The sequence below is a fragment of the Octopus sinensis genome, linkage group LG15, assembly GCF_006345805.1.
Source record: "Octopus sinensis linkage group LG15, ASM634580v1, whole genome shotgun sequence".
In the NCBI taxonomy this organism is placed as follows: Eukaryota; Metazoa; Mollusca; class Cephalopoda; order Octopoda; family Octopodidae; genus Octopus; species Octopus sinensis.
In genome coordinates, this window is record NC_043011.1 from 50,770,873 (window position 1) to 50,783,913 (window position 13,041).

A 13,041-nucleotide genomic window follows, 5' to 3' on the forward strand; every position below is an offset into this window, starting at 1 on the left:
GAGCATTTATTGAAATGGTTCAGAAGAGAGAACAGAAGGAATTTTGCAAATTCCTGTATTTATTGTCTATCTATTATATTTCTCAACAAAATTTCAGTAGAAAATTCTTTTAACCCCTTAGCATTCAGATTATTCTGTCAAATGTAAAATTTATTAATTCAGATTATTTTGAATTAATCATGCATTATGTCATAACTTCAGTGATGTTTTTTTTTTTTTAAGAATGGTTTTGTAAGGTAGGTGTGAAAGGCCAGATCTGGCTGGTTTGAAAATAAAACAGGTAGAATATTTTGGCTAAGAAGAGATATCCGTTTCCTTTAGTGTCGGGATCATGTGTCTAATATTAATGTTATCCAAGCCCTCTTAGGTATTGTTTTCAAATGTTAGGGTCTAGTTTAACCCTTTCGTTACTGAATTTATTTTGAGATGCTCAGTGTTTCTTCCAATTATGTTAAATATAACAAAGAATTAAGTAAAATAACATCGTTATCATTAAGCTAGAGTTAGGGACATAAATTGTGACTAAGGTTTGGTGGAAGGTTTTAATTCAGAACTTTTGAAAACCAGACATTTGTACTAAAGAGCCAGAGCCGGTTTCAGCCGGGTTGGTAACGAAAGGGTTAAAGGAAATTTACCTATTCCTAGCTTGTTTAATGACTATGTAGAGGCATCTTTGTTGGTTCTGGGAACATCTTGTTTACCTAGCATGTACTTATGTTACTCCCAATACTAATATTCCTTTTTGATACAGGCAGAAAAGCCTGAAATTTTTGAGGTGGGGGTGGGCTGTCAATAGCATCAAACTCAGTTGCACAACTGTTGCTTATTTTAATTGACTCTGGAAGGAAGGAAGGATGAAAGGCAAAGTTGAACTCAGAACATAAAGAGCTGGAAGAAATACTGCCAAGCATTTTGTCTGATCTGCTAACGAATCTGCCATGAATCTAATACTAATATTGCTGCTGCTGTTCTAAGATTAACCAAGTGGGTTTGTGCCAGAAAGGTAAAGGGCTTAGAAAGATGCTTTGGGGGGTATTTAATTATTTAACATTCTGCATTCAAGTCCTGTTGGGCTCAGCTTAGCATTCCATTCATCCAGGCTCGATATGAATCGCTCATGTATTTAACCCCACTCCCCCGTAAATATTTGGCCTTGTGCCCAGATGACCCCCCCCCCCCCCAAAAAAAAAATCCCCAGCAAAATAACATTTAAAAAAAATTATTTGTGTAATGAATAGCAAAAGTAGTAGACTGTTACTAAATGTATTGCAGTATTTTTGTCTTTTACATACGGGGGTTTAAATTTTTCTTGGACTAACTTTGCTTCTCCCTTGCCTGCCCAGTGGGAAATTAGATAACCATCCATCAATAGAGTAATGGAGATGATTATCTCAACTATGACTGTATCCCTTTCCTCAAAATATATAGCCTGCAAAAGATAAAAAGCCTCATTATTATTTAAAGGCCAGTAGGTTGGTAGACTCGTTAGAGTGTTGGACAAAATACTTTGCAGTGTTCTTTTCACCTCCTTACTTTTTGAGTTCAAATCCCACTGAGTTCAACTTTGCCTTTCAGCTTTTTTTTAAACTACTCTAGGGAAATACTAGGGTTTTTTAAATTGACTATACTTCCCCCAAAATTTCAGGTCTTGTGGCGACATTAAAAAATTATAATAATAATTATTAAGATGGCGAGCTGGCAGAATCATTAGCATGCTGAATGAAATGCTTAGCAGTATTTTGTGTGTTGCTATGTTCTGGGTTCAAATTCTGTTGAGGTCAACTTTGCTTTTCACCCCTTATTATATTGGGGTCAATATAATAAGTACCAGTTGAACACTGGGGTTGATCTACTCGACTGGCCCCTTCCAAAATTTCAGGCCTTGTGCCTATAGAAAGGATTATTATTATTATTATTACAATAATGTTGTTGAATTCCAGTTTAGTCCTGGTTATGTCTATGATCGGATGTTCCTACTCTTTTGTTTATCCAAGACTATATCCAAAATGGCCTTTTCATTTTCAGGTTGGTGGAGCTTGACCTGAAGGTGCTTTGGCTGCTATGTGTAGCAGTTCGAGTAACCTTGTAGATATTTCAATGGCTTTTGATATTTAGTTATATCTTTGTGGTTTGGGTTTGTAGTTACAAAGTTTGATTCACTGTCATTTGTTGTTGGGTTTAATCATACTGTAACAACACCTTTGGCAAATTACCTTCTGTCAATAAGTTCAGGTTGTTCAATACCTTGTGAATGTAATTTGGCAGACAGAAACTGTGTTATGGTTTTTGTTTGTTTTTCATAATTTTTCATGGTCTGCATGTTCACTTGTCCATGCTTGCATGGTTCAGACAAAATTTGTTGCGGGAGATTTTTTGTGGCTGGGATACCTTTCCTGCCACCAAACCCCATCTACCTTCAAGCAAAATAATATTTCCCCTAGTCCTGTATTTACATGTGTTATATCACTCTTTATAACAACATATACTACTAATTCCATCTGGGCTTTTTATAACTTGAGAGATAGTTTATAAGCAAAACTACATTTATAAATCTCTTTTTCTCTTTTATCTGTTACTTGTTCCAGCCATTTGACCGTAGCCATGCTGGCGCATCACTTTGAAGGGTTTTAGTCGAACAAATTGAATCCAGGACTTATATTTTTAAGCCTGGTACTTATTCTTATGGTTTCTTTTGCCAAATTTCTAAGTTATGGGAGATGTAAACACACCAACACCGGTTGTCAAGCAGTTGTTGGGGACAAACACACATTTGATGGACTTCTTTTAGTTAACATCAACCAAATCCACTCGCAAGCCTTTGGTCAGCTTGTGACTATAGTAGAATACACTTGGCCAAGGTGCCACATAGTGAAACTGATCCTAGAACCATATGATTGGGAAATAAGCTTCTTACGATACCATCACACCTGTGTTTTAAGTTTTCTTTTAAAATCTAGATGTAAATGTATGTTTTGTTATATGAAATTATACCTCCCCACACTGATATAACTTTTTATATTTCTTTCAAACAGATATTAACAATGGAATTGTTTTAAAGTTCATTTTGAACTTTAAACTGGCCAATTAACCCTGATGAATGGTATTAGTTCAACTCTAGTTACCCAGTTGCCTCCAATCCCCGCAGTTGGCGTGAATCCCAAGTTAACACCAAATCCAATTGGTCTAAGTACGGGCTTGAACAGTGAACAGGCTAGCTACCCAGTTTTGCATTTCCAGTCCCCATTAAAAACATCCCCACCGGAAGGAGGAGGAGAGCGAGATGGAAGAACGAGCGAACCAGTTTGTGAGAAACAGCAGATTGAAGTGCCAGCTTTGATGCCAATGGACCAGTCCACTCGTAGAAGGATCCGTCATGTGCCGAAACATGAGCCGTTGAGCGAGAGTACCGCTACCACTACAACATCTACCACCACCACCACCAGTGCTACTATTGCTACAACTACTACTGCTACTGCTATTGTTAATAGTACGTCAGATGACAAGATGAAGGTTCCTGTTAAAGATCCTACTTCTAAAGTGGAAACGACCTCGAAGGAGAACCAGAGTGTTCCGAAAAAGACTGATCCGTTGTTGGAAAAGCATGAGAAGCCAGCCAAGTGGCTTGTTGGCGACCTCATTTGGTCAAAAGTATCTGGTCATCCTTGGTGGCCCTGCCTTATTGCTTGTGATCCTCTTGAAGGGATCTATACCAAACTGTGTGGTAAGATATTGTCTTTTGTATTTTATTAGACCAAATTGTTCTATGTTTTATATTTTCAAGTCTATAATTTCTTTCTAAATGATTTGTGTGTGTGTGTGTGTGTGTGTGTGTGTGTGTGCATGTGCAGGCTCAACAACGTCTGAGATGAAAAAGTTTGCCTTTGTAACTACATGCCATGCCATGTAGTGAACCCCACTACATGGCATGTTGGGAAAATATCTTTTAATCATCATCATCATCATCATCATCATTTAACGTCCGCTTTCCATGCTAGCATGGGTTGGACGGTTCAACTGGGGTCTGGGGAGCCCAAAGGCTGCACCAGGCCAGTCAGATCTGGCAGTGTTTCTACAGCTGGATGCCCTTCCTAACGCCAACCACTCCGAGAGTGTAGTGGGTGATTTTATGTGCCACCGACACAGGTGCCAGACAAGGCTGGCGAACGGCCATGCTCGGATGGTGTTTTTTTAATGTATCTATATATATAGCTTTGGAGTGATAGATACATTGCAAGTCGGATTTGGGGTGGAAACTGTTTAGAACTTCATCCTAAGCACATGCACACCCAGACATGTCTCTGTGAGCATATGTGTATATATATATATGTATGTATGTATATATATATATATATATATATATATATATATATATATATATGTGTGTGTGTGCTTATGTTTACATCAGTGTTTGTGTCAGTTTGTTTTATAACTTAGCGGGTTGATAAATAGTGTGGAGCTTAGGTGTTTCGCTCATAAACACACACATCGCCCAGTCTGAGATCCGAACCCGTGATCCCTTGGCCACGAGTCCACTGCTCTAACCACTAGGCCATGTGCCTCCACAATAAACAGGATGGCTGAGGTAAATAAGATGATCTTGTTTGTTTATTTTTTTAGCGTTATTAACAATGACAGTTGTGATAGGTTTAGTTAATTTTCTTTAACAACATAAAGAAGATGAAGCTATTTCTTAAACCCTTTTGATACCAGCTTACTGAGACAGCCCCTGGTTCTCTGGTACAAGCTTCCTCTTAAAAACTGATCTGAATTAAAATTTTCAATCAAAATTTCATGTTGATATATTTTCAAACATCAGTTATTTTAATATATTCTTCAGTATTTTGGAAAATAATTGAATCAAAGGCAGTGTTTTCCACAAAAATATGGTAATGAAAGGATTAATGTCCATTTCTTTTTGTGATTCTAGAGTTAAATATTGAGCTAGAGTTAAATATTGGTAATAATCCACCAGATAACATTTCTTTAAATCCATTGCAGAAGTATTATTTAGTTTGAGTAATATATTTCAACGTAACCTTAGTTAACCCAGCTTGTTCGCAATAGGTACCAGGTAGTCTAAGAAATTTAATTCAGGCCAGTATCGTCTTCAGAGATGTGTGGGAGTTATTTCTCTTATTTGCTGAATACTGCCCAGCAAGGGCTGGTATGTTACAAGGCAGTCTGCCTGGCGGGGTGCACCGCTCTTCAGGCCACTGGATACAGCTGGACATTTTGTACCTGGGAGAAAGTAGGAAAATTGCCTAGTCAGGTGGTGAACTTGCATTGCAGATTTTGTGCTTAGAGAGAGGAAGAATCTGTGGTTGCTTTATCTGCTGGAAATAACAGCCAAATCTTCACTGAAATCACACCTGGTATCTTGATAAAAGAAAATACATTGGGATAATGTAGCCCTAAATTTGTTATATCTGGAAAAAAAGGACTGGTTGATCACGGCTGGAATGTTTTTAATCAAACAATCAGTTTGATATTCAAGGTTGACCTAGAGCTAAGCAATAAAACCATTTAAATATCAAGAAATAGAAAATCACAAATCATCTATTTACTGTTTAAATTATTGTGTTGGCAAGAGAGTAATTTCGGATTTTTAGTGTAATTTTTTTCATACAAAGAATGAACTTCAATCAGTTATATATTTTCCATTTTGTGGAACTTCTGGTTCTTATCAGCCCAAAACTGAAGCAGGTGCAATTTCAGGTCATCATCATTATTGAAAGTTTTACCATTCAATGAATTTTGCAAACTTCAAAATAAATGGTAATCTGATAGTCGAAAGTCAGGGCTATAAGGTGGATGTGACATCACTTCCTAACCAAGCTTCAATCATTTTCACGAGTTAGCAAAGACGTGTGGTCTATCATTGTCATGGTGGAACATGATTCCTTTATGATTTGCCAATTCTGGTTGTTTTTCGTTGATTGATTCTTCCAGTTTCGTTAGTTGTCGATAGTAAACATCTGAATTCTATCGTTTGGTTCCTTGGAAGCAGCTCAAAATACACAACACCTTTATAATCCCACCAGATTGACAGACAGCATGACCTTTTTGTTTATGCAGTTCAGATTTCAATGTGGTTTATGCTGGTTCATTACGCTTGGACCATGATCGTTTTCAATTGATGTTATTGTAGACAATCCATTTTTCATCACCAGTGATGATTCGTTTAAAAAAAAAATAAGAAGGGCTGATTTCATTGCGTTTGACATGCATATAGCAAAATTTTGATTTGTTGTGTTAAGTGAATCTCTTAATGTATGTAGAACCCAAATATCAAGCTGCTTAATGAGTACAAGATATTCTAAGTGATTTTCAATTGTTGTGTGTGATACATTTAGCCTCTCTGCAATCTCTCGCACAATTATGTGACAATCAGATTCAATTATGGTTTTGATTTGGTCATCATCAACTAAAGTAGGTCGACCAGAATGTTGGTCATCTTTGAGTGAAAAATCTCTAGAACAGAATTTTAAAAACCATTTCTGACATGTGCGCTCTGTGAAGCAATCAACACCATAAACTTAACATATCTTTTTGTGAGCCTCGGCAGCCTTCTTGTTTTTAAGGAAATAAAAAAGCAAAATATGGCGAAAATGTTCGATGTTGCACCCCATGTTAAAATTGACACTAAATTAACAGCTGTAAAGAAAATTATGTGCAATTTGCTTCTAAAGTAAGCTAAAAGTAACAGCTATCAAATGTCAAAAGGAAAAAGTCATAACGTTGACAAGAGTAATTTTAAAATATCGTAACTCTGTTTTCAAAAAACAAAAATTACTTTCTTACCAACCTAATATAAAATGTTCAAATTTATGGAGGCCGTAAGAAAATTTTTATTGGTCTTTTATTTATTTAAAACAGTGATTCTCAACCAAAATTCCTATTTTATTCCTATTTTACTCTACTGGATCTCCATAGTTTTTGCTGAATATAACAAACATCTTACTGTATTTTTATAATTAAATATTAGTAGGAATTGTATTAAAAAAAAAACTTAAAATATTTATGTTCTGTAGAAGTGTTACCAATTTATTGGAGATAATTTTAAGAATAAAATCTTATGTGGACCCCTGTTGAGGACCACTGGTTTAAAGCAAGTACTGAGGCCAACTCCTGAGACATGAAAATTTACAGACTATCGCCTTTTATTTATTTTTGTACATGTTGGGCTTTGTACCTTCTTGTCAAAAGAAATATTGTATTGTCAAGATAATCTTTCTTCCTCTTCCTGTCTATCTCACCATCTATCTGTGTATGTATCTAGTCTAAACAATCTGTTTATTTGTTTATCAATCTGCCTACTCACTCATTCATTTATGTATTTTTACTTTTATTTTCCACTTGCAGTAAAAGGCAAAGGATGTGTGCGGAATTACCATGTGCAGTATTTTTATGATGAACCAGAGCGGGCATGGGTGAGTGAGAATGCAACACTTGGATTTGAAGGGAAAGACAAATTCTTCAAATATGTAGAAGATATGCTAGAAAGGGCACCTGCTAAACAGCGATCCCAGATTTCACAGAAATATGGAGTCAGCAAACACAAGCGCCCAGTTTGGGACCGTGCTGTTCGTTCAGCAGAAGTAGCACTGCCTTTATCCCACTCTGAACGGAAACTCTGCTACATAAACAACTTTGACAAACATCCTGAGAAGAAGAAGCAAGAGTCTCCGGAAAAGTTGGCAGTTGAGGTTAGCAAACCAGAGAAAGCTGGTCCCAAAGCCAAGAAACAAAAGACTGAGAGTTCTAGTGGTGCTGGTGTTACTAGTGGAGGAGATGGTGGTGGTAAAGTGAAAATAGAGTCTTCTTCTGCCAGTAAATTACCATCTATTGTCAATGGAACTCTTGCTAAGAAACGCCACGCGTCACCTGGTAGCTTCGCCAACGACTCTGACAGCATTGCGTCACCGCAGCGGAAAAGGCCAAAAGCGGCCAGCGGTGCTGAGTCAGGTGGTGGGGCTGCCGGTGGCAGTGGGTGTGTTACTACTCCGAAATCAGGGAAAGATGATGGTTCTTTTGATATGTTCTGTCAGAAGCATAGGGAGGGTGTTCTGTCTGAGCACTCGGACTTTGATGAGCAAATGGTAGTTGAATATCTCAGGCAACAATGGAGTATGATGAGCCAGAAGCAGAGAGCTCGTTACAAGTCTAAGTTTGGTGGTGGTGGTGGAGGTGGAGGAGGAGGTGTCATTACAAGCAGAGGTACATCATCAGGTAAATGAATTTTAACTGTTTTAATTGAAGCAGTTGAAAACTGACCTGAGCAGAAGCAAAAGCTGTAATTTTTCACAAAAACAAAGAAAGAAAAATTATTAATTATAATAATAATAATAATAATAATAATTATAATTATAATTATAATAACAATAATAATTATACACTGAAAAAAGAGCGGGTTTAAAGCATAAACATTCTTTAAATATTGACAATTGGAAGAAAAGGAAAAATATTTTTTTTTTAAATTGAAATTAAATTAATATTTTTACTATTCTCTTATTATATTCTTCCCATGATTACCTCATTTTTATTTTGTAAAAAAAATTATATTTATCTTAAGTGATAACCATAAATATTTCAGAAATTTTACAAAAGTAACTATTAATTTTCATTACCTAGATCGATTAGGTTCATTAGTCCTTTATGAAAGAGTATGTATATATATATATGTACACATGCATATATATTATATAGATGAATATTGAGTATAATTGTGATGATAGCAATAGTAATGATAATAATAATATAATAACAATAATAATAATTCAAACGGGTCCCATGATGTAGTAGATACATTAATTTATTTTTAAAAAAGAAAACATGAAAAAGTGCTTTACTTTTTTTAAAAATTACTTAAATTTAAAAAAAAATATTTAAAGATTTTTTTTCCCATTTTTTTCCTCCCCAAAACATTAAACATTTTCATTGTTTTTCTTTCAATTTTTATTTATTTATTTATTTTAATATTTAAAAAAAGACAAGGAAAGAAAAAAAAAAATTTCTATCTCTCACTCACTTTTCCTCCCCTGACATAGAAAAATCATTTGAAAGCGGGTTTGAGAGTGTTTAAAACTGGAGAAGACAGCCTGATTTTTGAGCGGACTAAGTTGCCTTTTGAAGTTATACACACTGCAGGCTGTTCCAGAGGTGAATGGAATCAAATTAACAAGAAACATATTAAAACATTACATGTGAAGCAGGTCCATTTTTTTTTTTTCATCCTTATCACTTGGATGGTTGAATCCCATACATAAAAACATGCATGCATAATTTTTTTAACAGAAGGTGGGAAATGAGGGACAAAATACACACACTCACACTATTTTCAAACAGTTATCTCTTTTATATATATATATGTCTATATATATATATATATATATATATATATATATATATTGTCTCTTATATATTGTATATTTAATATATATTTATGGTCATGTTTCTGATATGACTGACTGACCAAGCATATTTCAAATTCACCCTACCTCTTGAAGATTAAAATGAAGAAAAGAAATTAAGATTTAAGACAAAAGAATTTAATTTTCCTCTTTGTTTTACTAATTTAATTTTTATTTATTTATTTATTTACTGATTAAAAAAAATGAAAACACAAAAACCTCAACCTCCCTTCCAATTCATACAGTATTATTCATAAATTTATGATATTGCCTTAACATCCATTAAGAAAAAAAAATTGGCATTAAAAAAAAAACCCCTAAAAATTTGATGGATAAATACAATCATATTTTATGAAAAATGTTTTATAACAAAATACTCTTACATTTTTTTGTCTTGTGGCAAATGATTTAACTTTATTTATTATTTTTTTGGACTTCTCCCTCAACTTATTTGGATGTAAATATAGGGATAGCATTTTTAGTTGTCACTTTATATTATAAGTATGGACACATAACACAAACACTTGACTATTTCTTACTCTTGTAATAATGGGAAATTTAGTAATGTTGCCAAAAAAGAAAAAAAGAAAAAAATGTAAAGCAAAAAAAAAGAGGGGGGCGGAAGTTATAAGGCTGAGTGTTGTTTTTTTTTAATGATATATATGTATATTATTAACCAACATACCCTCCACTGACTCCTCACCCACCACCTTCATTTCTGGAATAGCCCTGCTTTGTGGTCAATCATCATGGATTCCATGGTTGTTTGAATTAAAAAAAAAAAACAATAAAAAATATATATATATGTATGTATATTCTATTATATGTATATGTATATATAGCTTTGTAATAATAATATCATAATGTTGTATTTTACATTCACCTCGTAAAGTTCATGTACTCCTAGGAAAATAAACAGTAGTCTTTACCAAAATGGTAATGCTACTGAGCTACACTTCTGGAAATTTTGGTATTTTTTTTTCTCATTTTGGTGTAAAGTGTGCATATATCTGTGAATGTATGGACTTTGGCATGGTGTTTAGTCTATCTGTCCCCTTAAAATCTTCAGCTGAATCTCCAAATTTTAAACACAATTGCCGGCATCTGTTTTTCAAATGTCAAGTAACAATAAGAAAAATGATAATATTAATAATAACAAAAAGGGGAAAAAAATGACAGATCTTAAATTAATAATAATAGTTACCATTCCTTTTATGTTTTCAATTCTTTTATTTTCTAGTTATTTCTTTAAATAATAATTTTAACAATGAAAATTTGTTAAGTTTCAAGATTATGCATTTAGAAAAAAATCAATCCACTAAAAATCATCTGAGGGTTAATGAAAACATTATATAAATTATAAAAATTTATATATATAAATTTAAATTAAAATGTTACCCGTAGATTAAAATTTAAAGTAAGTTATTTGAAAAGAGGTGTATTTTTCATGTGAAGTTCCAAAAAAAAAGAAGATAGATATTAATTTTCAGTATTGATTGAAAAAAAAAAAGCCAAAACTAAATCAGTTAGTGGGTAAGTTAAACTGTTTTTATAGTATCTCTGAAATCTTATTGAAATGTTTTTCCTTTATTGAATTCCAAATTTTGAAAGAAGAAAAAAAAAAATTTGATATTTCATTATATCAATTTCTGATATGAAAGAAACAGGGGAACAAAGAAGAAAAAAAAAAAAAAACAGCTTTTGCTAACTTAAGAAGCTACAGGGAAATTTTTCAATTGTGTGATCTTTGAAGAATTTTTTTTTTTTTCCTTAAAAAAAGAAACTGTTAGTAAAATTATGCTTTTCTTTATATATATAGCATGTGTACACTTGCACACTGACAAACAAACAAAATGAAACAAATACACATTCACACAAACAAGCCTTAAGGGCCAGAATTTCATTTACAAGAATCCTCTCTCTCTCTTTCTCTCTCTGACTTGTTTTGATATTCCTTATTCCAAAAAAGAATTATTTCCCATTCTCCTAAAGTTTTTAAATTCTTATGCCATCATACAATTCCCACTAGTAAGAATAAAATTTCAGAAATGGAGAGAGGAATTTGGGAATTGCTTTGGTCCAGTGGTGGAATGGCCTGTCATGTTTACAGATATAAGGTTCCATGTCCCACAGGCAACCTTTAACTTTTTCTATCTAAGGGTTTTTTTTTTCATTGCAGTATTTGCACTCTATCATTTGTAGCGTTCTTTATTTCAAGATCAACTATTGGCCAAAATAATTGTGTATATGTTTAGCATACATTAGAATCTTCATTGATATTTTCAGTTTGAAATCTCAAATTGATTAAACTGAGATGCTTTCATGAAGCAGATATCTAGAATTGAAGCAAAAGAATTTTTTTTTATTTTACCACAAAACCTAATTCCTGCAAACACTAATTGAAAATATTTTAGGTTTAAAAAAAAAAAAGAGTATATATATTCTTTTACTTGTTTCAGTCATGTGACTGTGGCCATGCTAGAGCACCGCCTTTAGTCGAGCAAATCGACCCCAGGACTTATTCTTTGTAAGCCTAGTACTTATTCTATCGGTCTCTTTTGCCGAACCGCTAAGTTACGGGGACGTAAACACACTAGCATTGGTTGTCAAGTGATGTTGGGGGGGTCAAACACAGAAACACACACACACACACACACACACACACATATACATATATACGACGAGCTTTTCTCAGTTTCCATCTACCAAATTCACTCAGAAGGCTTTGGTCAGCCCGAGGCTATAGTAGAAGACATTTGCCCACGGTGCCAAGCAGTGGGACTGAACCCGGAACCATGTGGTTTGTAAGCAAGCTACTTACCACACAGCCACTCCTACGCCTATATGTACAGTTTTTCTTTTTATTTAAAATTTTTTCTATCGTTGAAGATATTTGGTCTTTTCATAATTTAATCAATATCTGTATTTTTGTTTTTAAAGCTAAGTGTGAATATCCTTTTATATATATATATATAATTTGTTTTAATGTCCACTTTTCTGCACTTAAACAAGTGGGGCAGAATTTTTGAGGCATATTTTCTACATCTGGATGCTAAACTTTACATGTAAGGTATTTTCCCAAACTCCAACATGTTTTCATGGAAGATTGGAAATGGACACTGCTTGTATGCTAGTGACACTCATTTACAACTATCATGTGATGTCAAGGCAAGGAGACAGTAATACATGGGTATATACACATATGTACTATTAGCTTATTTGACTTTCCATTTATCAGATCCATTCACAAGGCTTTGGTCAGCCTAGGGCTATAGAAAACAACACTTGCCCAAGATGCCATGCAGTGAGACTGAATCCAGAACGATGTAGTTGGGAAGCAAATTTCTGACCACACAACCACCCTTTAGTGTGTGAGTGTGTAAAGGTTTGTCACGTAGTTCTTAAGGTGTTACACTTGTGATCTTAAGATGCAGTATGTTCTTGAGCAAAGTTCAAATCCCAACTAAAGGCAACATTGCTTTTCATTTTCTGAGGCTGATAATAAGTATTGGATTGATATAATTGACTGTCCTCTCCTACACTAAAAATTGTGGCCTTGTACCATAATTTTTATTAATGGTTACAAATCATCATCATCATCATCATCATCATTCTTGAGTGAGAGAACAAT

The 13,041-nt window shown here is 34.1% G+C and overlaps 1 protein-coding gene across 9 annotated transcripts in view; it reads left to right on the top strand.

Moving 5' to 3' along the window:
• Window positions 1-13,041, top strand: part of LOC115219644 (histone-lysine N-methyltransferase NSD2) — a 141,246-nt gene that overhangs the window by 55,063 nt on the left and 73,142 nt on the right. For all 9 annotated transcript variants that reach the window (XM_029789810.2, XM_036509695.1, XM_029789809.2 and 6 more), the window contains 2 exons: window positions 3,033-3,721; window positions 7,363-8,229. In XM_029789810.2, coding sequence (XP_029645670.1) covers window positions 3,094-3,721; window positions 7,363-8,229 — 1,495 coding nt within the window. In that variant the 5' untranslated portion in view covers window positions 3,033-3,093. The remainder of the gene's footprint in view (window positions 1-3,032; window positions 3,722-7,362; window positions 8,230-13,041) is intronic.